Source organism: Lynx rufus, unplaced genomic scaffold (genome assembly GCF_022079265.1).
Source record: "Lynx rufus isolate CCGP_SWC_20201006 ecotype Redwood Valley unplaced genomic scaffold, mLynRuf1.p SCAF_5, whole genome shotgun sequence".
Classification (NCBI taxonomy): Eukaryota; Metazoa; Chordata; class Mammalia; order Carnivora; family Felidae; genus Lynx; species Lynx rufus.
In genome coordinates this window covers 65,363,712-65,377,464 of record NW_025814867.1, presented here as the reverse complement: position 1 = coordinate 65,377,464, position 13,753 = coordinate 65,363,712, and the positions used below count along the sequence as shown (strand labels likewise).

The following is a 13,753-nucleotide window of genomic DNA, read 5'->3' as shown; positions in this document are numbered from 1 at the left end:
CCGAACTCTTTATACAAGGCCAGCATTACCTTGATTCCAAAACCAAAAAGGAGAATTACAGGCCAATATCCCTGTGAACATGGATACAAAAATTCTCAACAAGATACTAGCAAATCAAATTCAACAGTATGTTAAAAGAGTTATTCACCACAATTAAGTGGGATTTACTCTTGAGCTTCAGGACTGGTTCAGTATTCTCAAATCAATCAACGTGATATACCACATCAATAAAAGAAAGGATAAGAACCATATTATCCTTTCAATAGATGCAGAAAAAGCATTTGACAAAATACAGCATCCATTCTTGATAAAAACCCTTAACAAAGCAGGGATAGATGCAACATACCTCCATATTATAAAGGCCATATATGAAAGACCCACAACTAATACCATCCTCAACAGAGAAAATTGGAGAGCTTTTCCTCTATGTTCAGGAACAAGACAGGTATGCCCACTCTCACCATTACTGTTTAATCAGGACATTGCTAAACGTTTGCTGCCATCTTGTGGCTAGCTTATATGAAATTTTTTTCATTAGCTGTTTTATACATCAGTTCTAGAATTATTAGCCATCTTGTGGCTAGTAATTCAATAGATTGTATTTTAAGGAAATTTTTCCGTTAACTATTTACATTTAAGTATTATGGTTATACATTTGGAAAGGACTTCATAAGCAATCTAGTCTGACATTGTGATAAATGTAGGATTAATTTCTACAATAAGCAGTCACTATACTGCAAGGATCCATTTTTTATATGGATACCTAGAACTATGAAAAAAAAATCCCTCTTAACAATGAGCACTTTTGTAAGCTTTATAACAAAAGCCGTCTCCATTATTTTTCTAGTCAGCATTGTTGTAGGCACTAGCTGTATTTCCTTCCGTGAAACTTTTTGTGGAACAATCCTTTATAACAACATATTGTTAGCACATAGAAATTAAAAAAAAAAATCATGCTGGATTGAAGCATTCTATAATAATTAGGATAAATTTGTCAATTTCAGGGTTTTATTCCTTGGTTTTCCCTGTCATGTCACTTGTTGAAAAAGAGAAATTGAAATCTTCTGCTTAAAAAAATAATAATTCGGGGAGCCTGGGTGGCGCAGTCGGTTAAGCGTCCGACTTCAGCCAGGTCACGATCTCGCGGTCCGTGAGTTCGAGCCCCGCGTCGGGCTCTGGGCTGATGGCTCGGAGCCTGGAGCCTGTTTCCGATTCTGTGTCTCCCTCTCTCTCTGCCCCTCCCCCGTTCATGCTTTGTCTCTCTCTGTCCCAAAAATAAAAATAAAAACGTGGAAAAAAAATAAAAAAAAAATAAAATAAAATTAAATTAAATTAAAAAATTAAAAAAAAATAATAATTCAAAATGTCTGTTAATTGTTCAACACCTAGGCAAGAGGTTTTAATCAAACACTACCTATTCTATAAATCACTATAATTATACCTCAACAGCCTTCAACGTCAGACTTAGCTATGATAAAATAAACATTTATTTCCAACAGGAAATGTTCAAGGCAATCTGTTATAGTACTAGGGTAATGTAAAGGATTGCTTATCATTACATTCTTCTCTATCTATGTCATTTGTCCAAAGATGAAAAGGTCTATACCTGTCTATCACATGTCTCTCCCATATATAATGAAGAAATCAAGTTATTTGTAAAGGGACCTAGATTTCATCCAAGATATACTATAGACTACCTGATTTCTGTGAGTCATTTAACTTCAATAATTTGATTTTCTCATGTAGCTGCATTTAATCTGTATAAGATAGTTATATATTCATAAGAGTATTTGATTTTCAGAGGATGGACTGAGAAAACTGGATTGGCAACTTGCCTAACAGAAAAACAACTTGTTACAACTTACCTACTGCTTTCAACAAAGGTAAAAGAACAATGGAACAAAATACCCTCTATTTTACAAATAGCCAGGTCAAAGAACACTAATGAAAATCACAGGGTACATCAGAACAAGTCCCCAAAGCCCCACTAAATCAGAGGCACAGGAGCTATTAGCCTTTCAGTAAACTAGGCATTCAAAATGGTCTCATGTGTCTATACTTAAAAAAAATTTTTTTAATATTTATTTATTTTTGAGAGAGACAGAGAGAGAGGGAGAGAGAGAGAGCACGAGTTGGGGGGGGGTGGGCAGAGACAGAGGGGGACACAGAATCTGAAGCAGGCTCCAGGCTCTGAGCTGTCAGCACAGAGCCTGATGCGGGGCTCGAGCTCACGAACCACAAGATCGTGACCTGAGCCAAAATCAAATGCTTAACCAAATGAGTCACCCAGGTGCCCCTCATGTGCCTATACTTTTAAAAATCTTTCCAAAACAACTTATTAAGCCGGTTTTCCTCAACACACATAAAGTTAGAACTTTCCTACATTCATAATTTCATAATTACCAAGTCATTAGAAATGTAGGGTTAGTCTGAATGCATTGTAATGAAGTTAAAACTTTCATTATAATAGTGGTTTAAGAACTTACAGCATCTGCTTTACAAATGGTATTGGCTACATGTCGACATAGCATCTTTAGCCAGTTCTCTTTTGGAAGTTCCTCTGATGTCATCTGGAAACTGAGCAGCACGTTTGCCCGCTCTGTTGGTGGCCTCACAAGCAAGGCAAAAGCATTATGGCAATCTAGGGTTCCAGAATAATCATAGACATTAAGTGTTACTCCTTGCAAAATGAAAGATTTATGCAAGTTTAGTTCCCTCAGAGCAACAAAACTCCAATGAAATGATCTCTTCCCCACCCTTTCCATCCTCTATATTTTTAAGTACACAAGGAACATGATATTACACTGAAACTGGCAAGAATTATAACAGTAAGTACCATGTGAGAGACCAACAATGATGATTTATTGACATTAAGCAGTATTTTCTATGAAATTTAATATTTTCTGAGACAGTTTTTTTGAATTAGATCATTTCTTAGAATTCTAGAATTTAAGTTTTAAATTAAAATGGCATTATAAGACTAATTTGATAACTTAAATCAAGTTCAAAGAAATCAAATGTCCAAATATTAAAACTTTTACAAAATGGTTTTGGACCAAAATACTAAAACAGAACCTATTTTAAATAATAATCCATAATTCAAATCCAAAAACATGGAGAGGATTTAAATAAATGCACTATTGTAACACTTAATACATCCAGAATCTGACAACCAGACACAAAATAAGTTGTTATTCATGTTTTCTGTGATTGTTTCTCATAAACTCAAATCCTTCCATCATTAGAGGATGAGATCAGTAATGGAAACAGCTTACTTGTAAAAAAAAAAATAGGTCCTAACATCTAAAATATGGCCATGCACACACATTACTAAATGCCAATTAAACAAACAGATGATACTGTTTTTGATAATTTCTGGCCTTCAGAGAACCCTCCCTAACACTACCACAGTTGAGTAAAAGCTCTCCTTAACACACGTTTGAACCATGTTGAGTCTACCATAGTTACTTTGGGTACATTTATTCACGCACATCTCTCCTGGTCATATTCTAAACATATTTCTAGCAATGCAGCCATTGCCAACAAGAAAGCAATAGGATGCAGAGCACAGGTAATAGACTGGTGATTTCCTCTGGATTCTAAAGGAACGAAATAAGTTTTCATGTGGGAAAAAGCTAGGTTAGGACACTATCTTGACATGAAACCATTTAAAAGCTCTTTGTCCCTTAAGGGATGAAGACACCCCACAGGATGAGATAGCATTTTCACTTGAGAAAAATAAAACATCAAGTAGGTTCTAGAGAAGACTTTGGATAGAAGTATAAGAAAAATTACTTTACCAATACTAACCAACTGTATTTAAAGATAATTTACCAGTTTTAAGAAAGAAAAAAAAAAAAAAAACCTAAGGGAGTGAATCAAACCTACAATGATTATGAACTATTTTCAGTTAACCAACATTTATCCAATGAGCATACCTTCTGTTTCTCTTATGTCCAGCACTTTCTTAATTTGAGAAAGAGGCATGAGATGAATATGCTTAAGAGAAGCTGGGGGTCGGGTATGGCCATGAGGACTCCTAAAAGTGCCAATAACCTTATGCCGTTTTCTTGCTATCTGATTACAGAAAAAAAAAAAAATAATAATAATATGAATGAAAACTATTAAAGACTAAATACTTAAAAATGACACTAATGACATAAATCTACATGCAATTCACTTGACTATTAATCATCCCAGAATTACTATGCAATAAGAAGCAGAGTTACCATGTAACAAATTCATACATGTAATTGTATAGCAGAAATGTTCATGCATATATAAGAAGAGCTTAAAAAGTCAGGAAAACAGACCAAGGGACAGGATCTAAGCAAAAGGTCCGTGAGGTGTGAAAGAACTTAGAAGCATTTTGAGAAGGAATAACATTATAGGATACAGGAATCTTCAATAGAAGGCCCTGAGTTCAGGAAAGGGAATAGCTGCTCTGGGATCTCAGTCGTGGGTTCAAAAGGTAATTGATTTTAGTTGAAGAGGAGAATTCACAATTATCTCAAATCCCTGTACAAGGCACTGAGGACAAAAGAGTAAATAATATAGAGATGGCTCTGGCGCTCATGATAGTTAGGTATCATTGAGAAAGAGGCAGGGTAAAGAAGTAACTAACTAAATAATACACTAAACAAATGATACAAATTATAAACTCAAGGTACAGTGTTAAGATATAACTTTACCTAAGCTGGGAACTCCTACAAAAGGAGATAGGTAAAGTAACTAGAGAAGACAGGAGCAAAATCAGAAAGGGCCTTGTAATTCATGATGTACTGAATCCTGTGAATTTTATAAGGTCTTTAAATTTATTATTTTCATTTCCATGAAAGCCTAATGTATTATTTTGCCTTTTTAAAAGAAAGTCTCTTTTGAGGTTATAATCATCAACTGAAAGACATTAACACAAAATGATTTAGGTTAAGTTACTTGATGAATTGAGATTGATCACCATCATGAATTCAATATGGCTAAAAATGCACTACCCTGGGTTGGCTATTGGAAAAGATCAAAAGGCAGTCAATATCATATTCACAATGAAGCAGAAATACAACTCAAATATATGTTACATATCAAATACTAAATTTTAATTTACATTAATATAGTAAAAATAGGCAATAAAGATGAAATAATTTCTACTATAAATTTGAATATAGTTTTAAATCAATTTGGCTAAGCTAAGCAAATAATTTTTAATTTTATTTTTTATTTTTTAAAATTTACAACTAAATTAGTTAGCATATAATGAAACAATGATTTCAGGAGTAGATTCCTTAATAATGCCCCTTACCCATTTAGCCCATCGCCCCTCCCACAACCCCTCCAGTAACCCTCAGTTTGTTCTCCATATTTATGAGTCTCTTCTGTTTTGTCCCCTCCCTGTTTTTATATTATTTTTGTTTCCCTTCCCTTAAGAGACTTTTGTCTCTTAAAGTCCTCATGAGTGAAGTCATATGATTTTTGTCTTTCTCTAACTTCACTTAGCATAATACCCTCCAGTTCTATCCACGTAGTTGCAAATGGCAAGATTTCATTCTTTTTGATTGCCGAATAATACTCCATTGTATATATATACCACATCTTCTTTATCCATTCATCCATCGATGGACATTTGGGCTCTTTCCATACTTTGGCTATTGTTGATAGTGCTGCTATAAACATAGGGGTGCATGTGTCCCTTCGAAACAGCACACCTGTATCCCGTGGATAAATGCCTAGTAGTGAAATTGCTGGGTCGTAGGGTGGTTCTATTTTTACTTTTTTGAGGAATCTCCATACTGTTTTCCAGTGTGGCTGCACCAGCTTGCATTCCCAACTAAGCAAATAATTTTAAAGTTCATTTTTAAAAAGGAGAAACAATGACAAGTGCCAATATCGATGACACAAATGTTAGCACATCAAGGTAAAAACTCAAACAGAGATAAAATATAAAAAGGAAAATATATAAATCCTCAATTTAGATTCAGTAAAATATCCTCTGTCCTATTTAAGAGAAGTCAGTATAGATTTTATCCATTTTAAATGTTTCTAAGTTTTATCATTTTCTTTACTCCAGATTTGCTAAGATTTTTTTTTTAATAAGCTAAAGAATAAAAGTTTAGGATTATAAGTCTTGAAGTCCAAATTTAATAATAGACATAAAGCTGTTTCAGTTAATATGATTCTGAGTTAGGGAGGCTTAAGAGAAACTAGAACAAAAGTCAGTGGATTTAAGAAGGTAAAGGAAATGAGGAACCAGGGTATCACATAATGTACTCAAAAGCTATGGGGAGTAAGCAATGACAGGAATTAAAGTGGCAGGTAAGTCAATGAGCCAGTTATAAAAAACTTCATGGAATCTGAAGAAGATGTATGATCAAAAATTTAAAGCCACAACTCTCTCAGGATTCAGGGGATAAAACCCAGAATGGATTAGCAACCTAACCTATTAGATGAAAGGTGCCAGCTGACCTGGGCACTTTAATAGGAAGAGAAGCAAAAGCAAACAAATAGAAGTACTGAGCAACTATGTAAAGTAAAACCCCATTGGAAACTGACTTCCCCTACCCCTGTTCTCCAAAACAAAGCAGGCTGAAGTTCTCATTATGGAGGAAACAAGTAGTTCAGAATTATCTGCCTCATGACTTTTTCAGTTAGGGTATGGTCAATTATGTATAGTATTTTCACTGTCTTTTGTATTTTGTGACATTACTGATCAAATAAAAATAGTTTTTCATTAACCTCACTACAACAAAACACTGCATTTAACACAAGTCAATTTTTGATGAGATTTTATTAGGCCTATAACTGTACATGGTTGGCTCTCTAAGATTCCCTGTATTTTATACTAAATAATAATGTATATAAGAGGGCAGCACTTCAAGAGAAGTATAGTAGAAAAGGATAAAAGGAAGAGGTACAGACTTTAAATAAAAGCTTTAATAGATGAGAATTTTAGAATTATAATCAGTGTAGCCCATCTGATATGCTAACCACTCATTTACCCTAAAATCTGTTGTCTTAAGGGATCATCAGGGGATCATGATTCTTAATATTCAATAATCAAGTTATTCTACTCTTCAACAAAATATTGGCTCCTTCTTTGATTGAAAAATCTACTTCAATTTCAAATTATTTTGTAGATCTTGAATAAACATACTTAATAGAGCCAGTAAGTTCCTAAATCCTTGATCTAAACATTTATTAGCATGGAAATAAATTAAATTTTCATTTTGACTTGGATTTTAAGTCATGTAAATTCATCATACTTCTTAGTATTAGGCCTTCTCCTAAAAGTATTCTATTAATACTACTGAACCAACAATTGGGCTCAATTAAAAAAAAAAAATGTGTTTTGTTAACTTTAACTTCTACATTATACTTCAATCAAAGCTTGGCTTTAAACATTCAGGCAAGTCACACAGATCAGCAGTGTTATACTATATTAAGTACAAATTTACCTCCAGGCAGTCATTGAAGAGAAAGAGAGTTACTTGCTCTCCTCTGTCACAGGGGTGTTCACCTAGAGAAATTGTTTCAACTCGTTGGACTAAGCTTCGGTGAGAAGACAAAAGATTTGCCTGTATAGATTGAAAATATTAGTAAAAGAGATCACTTGGTAGTAATCTTTTTAAAGTTATAATTTAAAAGAAAATGATACCGATATTCTGTTTATATTAAAACTATAAACTCTCAGTAACAAAAAAAGAAAATAAACTAACAATCATCAAAAATGAATACTTACTGGGCATCCATCTACTTCATAAACAACATCAAATATTTGCTTTTGAGCTTCTGTTTTTCTCTTATCCTCATTAATATGGCTGAAAAATTAATAAATTTAGTTTAGAACTTCAACATTAAAAAAAATTAAAATATGAAAACTGCATTCAAAGATATCTCTTGTCACAAAAAAAGATCTTCCATGCAAGTCTATCTTAATTTTGACAACTGAATCAGTTAAAACACCTCCTAAAAGTATCCTACCATATTAAAAAAATTTTAAAGAATCCTTCAGAAAATTATGTTTTACTAAATTCTTTCTATATTCCTTTTTTACTATACTATGTATTTCCTAAAATACATTAAACCTGTACAACTTCAAGTTAACAGAAGTTCTATTAGTTAAGGTTTTATGTAGCTCATTCCCAAGTCATATGTTAATCATTTCAGTAAAACAAAAACTAAGACTACTACTTCCATGTAAGATGAAATTAAGAAGGAAAGGATACACCTTCTTCCTGAAACAACTAAAAACCATCAAAATATAAAGAATCAAATGTTGTTAAGATACTAGGAAGTCAATTCCTATGAGACAAGAGACAAATAAGGCAAGCCCAACTAACTATATGCTGTCTATAAGAGACATTCTTTAGATTCAAAGACATAAATAGGCCGAAAGTAAAATGGCAGAAATAAATACTCTACCCAACAACAGCAAAATACACATTCTTCTCAAGTGTGTATAAACCATTTTCCAGGGTAGGCCATAAAATAGGCCTCAAAAATTCTGAGAGGATTGAAACAATACAAAGAATCTTCTCCCACAACAAGGAGTAAAACTAGAAATAACAAAAGAAAACTTTGGAAATTCACAAATATGTGGGAATTAATAAACAGCATACCCCTAAATAACCAATGGGTCAAGAAGAAATCATAGGGAAATTATAAATTCTTTGGGGAAAAAAAAAAAAAACCAAAAAACTGATGAGATACAACTAATGCAGTACCTACAAATTTATAGCTATAAGTGCATGTAATAAAAAGATCTCAAATCAATAACATGTTTAGGTTACTGACTTAAGACTCTAGGGAAAATAAGTAAATCTAAAGCAAGAGAAAGAAAGAAATCATACAGTAGAAATTACTGAAATAGAGAATAAAAAAAATAACAAAATCAACAGAATGAGCTGGTTCTTTGAAAAGACTGACAATATTGACAATCCTTTAGCTAGGCTGGCCAAGAAAACAAAGAAGACTCAAATTACTAAAATTACGACCATAAGATGGAACATCATTACAAACCTTATAGAAATAAAAAGGATTATGAGAATACAATGGACAATTGCTATCTAAGTAGATAGCTTAGATGTAATGGACAAATTCCTACAAAGAAACAAACTATAGAAACTGACTCAAGAAGAAATAAAAAGTCTGATTAGGTCTATAACAATAAATTCTAGCAGTGATTCTAAAGCCCAAGTAACTTCATTGATGAATTCTACCAAACACCTAAAGACTTAATACAAGTTCTTCCCAAGTTCTCCCAAAAAAACCAGAAGAATACATTTTCCAATGTATTTTTTAAAACCAATATTAGCCTGATACCAAAGCAGGAGACATCACTAGAAAATTGTAGACCAATATCCCTTACGAATACAGACACCAAAATCCTTAACAAAATACTAACAAACCAACTCCAGCAACATTTAAAAAAGATTATGCACCATAATAAAGAAAGATTTTTTACCCCAGGAATACAAGTTTAAGTGCAAATTCAAGGGACCCAGAATGGTCAAAACAATCTTGAAAAGGAAGAATAAAGTTGACAGACTCACATTTCCCCATTTTAAAACTTAATACACAAAGCACAGTAATCAGGACTGTGTAGTATTAGAATAATCATAGTCATTTAGGATCAATGAAATAAGAATTAAGAGTAGGACAGAAATAAGCCCTCACATTTATGGTCAGCTGATTTTCAGTAAAGATGCAAAAGAAATTCAGTGGAGAAAGGATGGTCTTTTCAACAAATAGTACTAGAAGAGAGTTCCATATACAGAAATAAACATTGATCCTTATACAAAATTTAACCCTCATACAAAAATTAACCCAAAATGGATCATAGACCTAGATAATTTTTACCTAATAACCAAAAACAAAAAATTTCTTGAGGAAAACAGAAAAAAATCTTTGTGACCTTGGGTTAGATCAAATTTTTTTAGATAAAAGTACCACCCATAAAAAATAATTGATAAGTTGGACTTCATAAAAATGTAGAACTCCTGTTTTTTGAAAGAAATTGTTAAAGAGAAAAAACAAGCCACAGACTCCAAGAAAATATTTGCATATCACATATCTGACAAAAAACTTTTAACCAGAACAAAGAACTCTCACAGCTCAATAAGACAACAATCCAAATTAAAAAAAAAAAACAAAAACAAAAACAAAACAAAACAGACAAAGGATTTGGACATGCATATCACCAAAGAAGATGATATGGATGGCAAATAAGCACATAAGAAAATGCTCATCATTTATCATTAGGGAAAACACAAGTCAAAACTACAATTAGAGGGGCGCCTGGGTGGCGCAGTCGGTTAAGCGTCCGACTTCAGCCAGGTCACGATCTCGCAGTCCGGGAGTTCGAGCCCCGCGTCAGGCTCTGGGCTGATGGCTCAGAGCCTGGAGCCTGTTTCCGATTCTGTGTCTCCCTCTCTCTCTGCCCCTCGCCCGTTCATGCTCTGTCTCTCTCTGTCCCAAAAATAAATAAACGTTGAAAAAAAAAAATTAAAAAAAAAAAAAACTACAATTAGATTTCACTACACAACTATTAAAATTTCACAAATTAAAATAACTAATCATCCGAGAGTTGGTAAGGACATGGCAACACTGAAACTCACCATTTACTGTTGGTAGGAATGTGAAACATTACAACTACTTTGGAAACAGTTTGACAATTTTTTTAAAAGTTACACATATTACCTACTATACAACCTAGCCATTCCTACTACTAGGTATTTATCCAAGAGAAAGGAAAACATATATTCATACAAAGACTAGTTCACAAATGTTCATAGCAGCTTTAATGGTAAGAGCCAGAGCTGGGAAAACAAGCAAAATGTCCGACACATGAATGGATCAATCAGTTGTGGTACAACCATACAATAGCAAACAAGAATAGGGGATGCACTACTGATAAAAGCAACAGTAAAGATGAATCTCAAAATAATCAGCTGAGTGAAAAAAGACTCACAAAACACAACATACTGTCTGATTCTATTTAGATAAAATCCTAGGAAATGAAAATTATACAAATAAAAAGAATAGTTGTTGCCCTGGGATAGGAAGTACTGGGAGAGGCAGGAAAAGGGATTATTACCAAAAGGCATGAGTACACTTTTGGAGGTGATAGTGTTCCTTATCCTGATGGTAGTGATGGTTCTGTGGGAGTGCATATATACCAAAATTAACCAAACTACATCTGAAACATACATAGTTTCTAAAAACAAAACATACACATACTGAAGCTACTAGAGCATATATCTATAACAAATTAATCTATATAAGCTAAGTATATGTAACTAATATTGTAAGAATCTAATTTTAGGGTTTTTTGGTTTGCCTAAATGGCAAAGGCTAGTTAAATGGCACTATCTTTTTATTTCCTTTACCTGAAAAATTATGGTTGTTTCAGTCAACCACAATACACGTTTAATCCCTAGGCTAAATATTCAAAAATCTCAAGAAATGAGATGGAGATGTGGTCAAACTCTATTAGGTTTGTAAGTCAGCATCACAATTCATCCTTAAAATAACAGCTCCTATAATTCAACATTTATTGAAAACCTATTAAGAGCATGGCATTTAGGATAAGGATATATTAGGGGTGCCTGGGTGGCTCAGTCGGTTGAGCGTCCGACTTCAGCTCAGGTCATGATCTCACAGCTGGTGAGTTGGAGCCCCAGGCTCTGTGCTGACAGCTCAGAGTCTGGAGCCTGCTTCGGATTCTGTGTCTCCCTCTCTCTCTGCTCCTAACCCACTCGCTTTCTGTCTCTGTCTCTCTCAAAAATAAACAAACATTAAAAAAAAAATTAGGGGGCGCCTGGGTGGCGCAGTCGGTTAAGCGTCCGACTTCAGCCAGGTCACGATCTCGCGGTCCGTGAGTTCGAGCCCCGCGTCGGGCTCTGGGCTGATGGCTCAGAGCCTGGAGCCTGTTTCTGATTCTGTGTCTCCCTCTCTCTCTGCCCCTCCCCCATTCATGCTCTGTCTCTGTCTGTCCCAAAAATAAATAAATGTTGAAAAAAAAAATTTAAAAAAAAAAAAAAAAATTAGGATAAGGATATATTAGACATGATTCTTAAAGTTTCAGAAACTTAAGTAATATTGAAAAAGAAGTAAATCTTTAATCACCTGTCTTATCAGTATGCTCATTATCCCTATAGCAGCCAACTGATACTATTCCAAGGGACACAACAGGTCAAAAGACTATTCCCTATTTAGGTTACTTTACAATCTTTGTTTACAAAACATATTATACATAAATAACAAATACTATAAGATACCAACCCCTTCAGCTTTCTCTTTTGTGAAAACAGAAGGTGTTGACTGCCCACTTCATAGAATTTGTTGAAAGGATCAAGGTAAATTATGTGCAGAGTATGTTAAACCATGAAGTGTGGGGAAAAAACTATTATCCTGACATCAAAATAACAAAAGCATGAAGCATGAAGACTGGCTGATCAACATGTAAAATATAAACATAATTTTAAAAATTGCACAACCCTTTTGGCAGCAACAGACCTGGTATTCGCCAATTTGAGCATTATTCTACTGCTGGGCCCTCTCTCTAGAACTAGCAAAGTCTGTAAGAGCTCCTTAGCAAGTATTTTAAGAAACTCTGTTACATATAGAAGCACCTCAGGGACTCTCAGAAGTCATTTAACTAAATCTATTAAACATGTTGATAACGTAAAGTCCAAAGAGTTGAAGTGCCCTTGCCCTCCATGACACAGAACAATTAATAGCAAGAGTATTCCTTTCTGATAATAATCAAGAAAGATCATTTCTGATTAGAGCTAAGTCTCCAAGTTAGACCTAGAATAATTACCCTAAGTTTAACAATCAAGTACCCAAGTCAATTAATTCCATGGAGTTTTACACTTTTAATACATCTCCAAGAAACACCATCAATTTATATTCTATTAAATTCAAAATAAGAAATAAAAAGTCAAAAGTAAAAGAAGTATTATAAATGTTTACTTTTTATTTCACCATAGTCATCTTCCTGAGTTACATTTGGATAGTTTAAATGAAGACAAGAACAAGCTATGACTGGAGGTATATGAAGAAAATGTCTAGAAGTGCATTTATAACATTACCAAATTTCTAAATTGTTGTTACTTTCTAAAACATTGTTAAATGTTTTTGATTAATGACTGTATTCTTAAAATACTTCTCTCTCATCGTTTTAATGTGTAACTACACTATTAGAAAAATAATTTAGATATCACTACATAAAAATTTGCTTTGACATTCTTCTCTCCATTTATGACTCTAATTGCTCTATAATTCCATTTTAATCTAGGGGCGCCTGGGTGGCGCAGTCGGTTAAGCGTCCGACTTCAGCCAGGTCACGATCTCGCGGTCCGTGAGTTCGAGCCCCGCGTCAGGCTCTGGGCTGATGGCTCAGAGCCTGGAGCCTGTTTCCGATTCTGTGTCTCTCTCTCTCTCTGCCCCTCCCCCGTTCATGCTCTGTCTCTCTGTGTCCCAAAAATAAATAAACGTTGAAAAAAAAAAAAAATTTTTTTTAAAATTCCATTTTAATCTAGGCAACAATAAGAAATTGAAATAATGCACTTACGTCATTACTTCCTTTAGTGATCCAATAGCTTTTTCTAGAGTGCTTTTGTCAGGATTTTCTTCGGCTGTATGCTTCTTAAGATCTGTTACGATAAAATGGTTTTTTTTCTGTGATTAGAAAAATACAGTGGTTTTTTATCAAAGACTTTAGAATACTGTCCATTTTGATATATGCAGGTTCATTTTT

At 33.9% G+C, this 13,753-nt stretch overlaps 1 protein-coding gene across 2 annotated transcripts in view; it reads right to left on the bottom strand.

Annotated features, from left to right (window-relative positions):
• Positions 1–13,753, bottom strand: part of ECT2 (epithelial cell transforming 2) — a 64,069-nt gene that overhangs the window by 15,136 nt on the left and 35,180 nt on the right. For both annotated transcript variants that reach the window (XM_047099296.1, XM_047099295.1), the window contains 5 exons: positions 13,568–13,649; positions 7,730–7,808; positions 7,446–7,565; positions 3,939–4,077; positions 2,487–2,641 (listed from right to left, as the gene is read on the bottom strand). In XM_047099296.1, the coding sequence (XP_046955252.1) occupies positions 2,487–2,641; positions 3,939–4,077; positions 7,446–7,565; positions 7,730–7,808; positions 13,568–13,649 (575 nt within the window). The remainder of the gene's footprint in view (positions 1–2,486; positions 2,642–3,938; positions 4,078–7,445; positions 7,566–7,729; positions 7,809–13,567; positions 13,650–13,753) is intronic.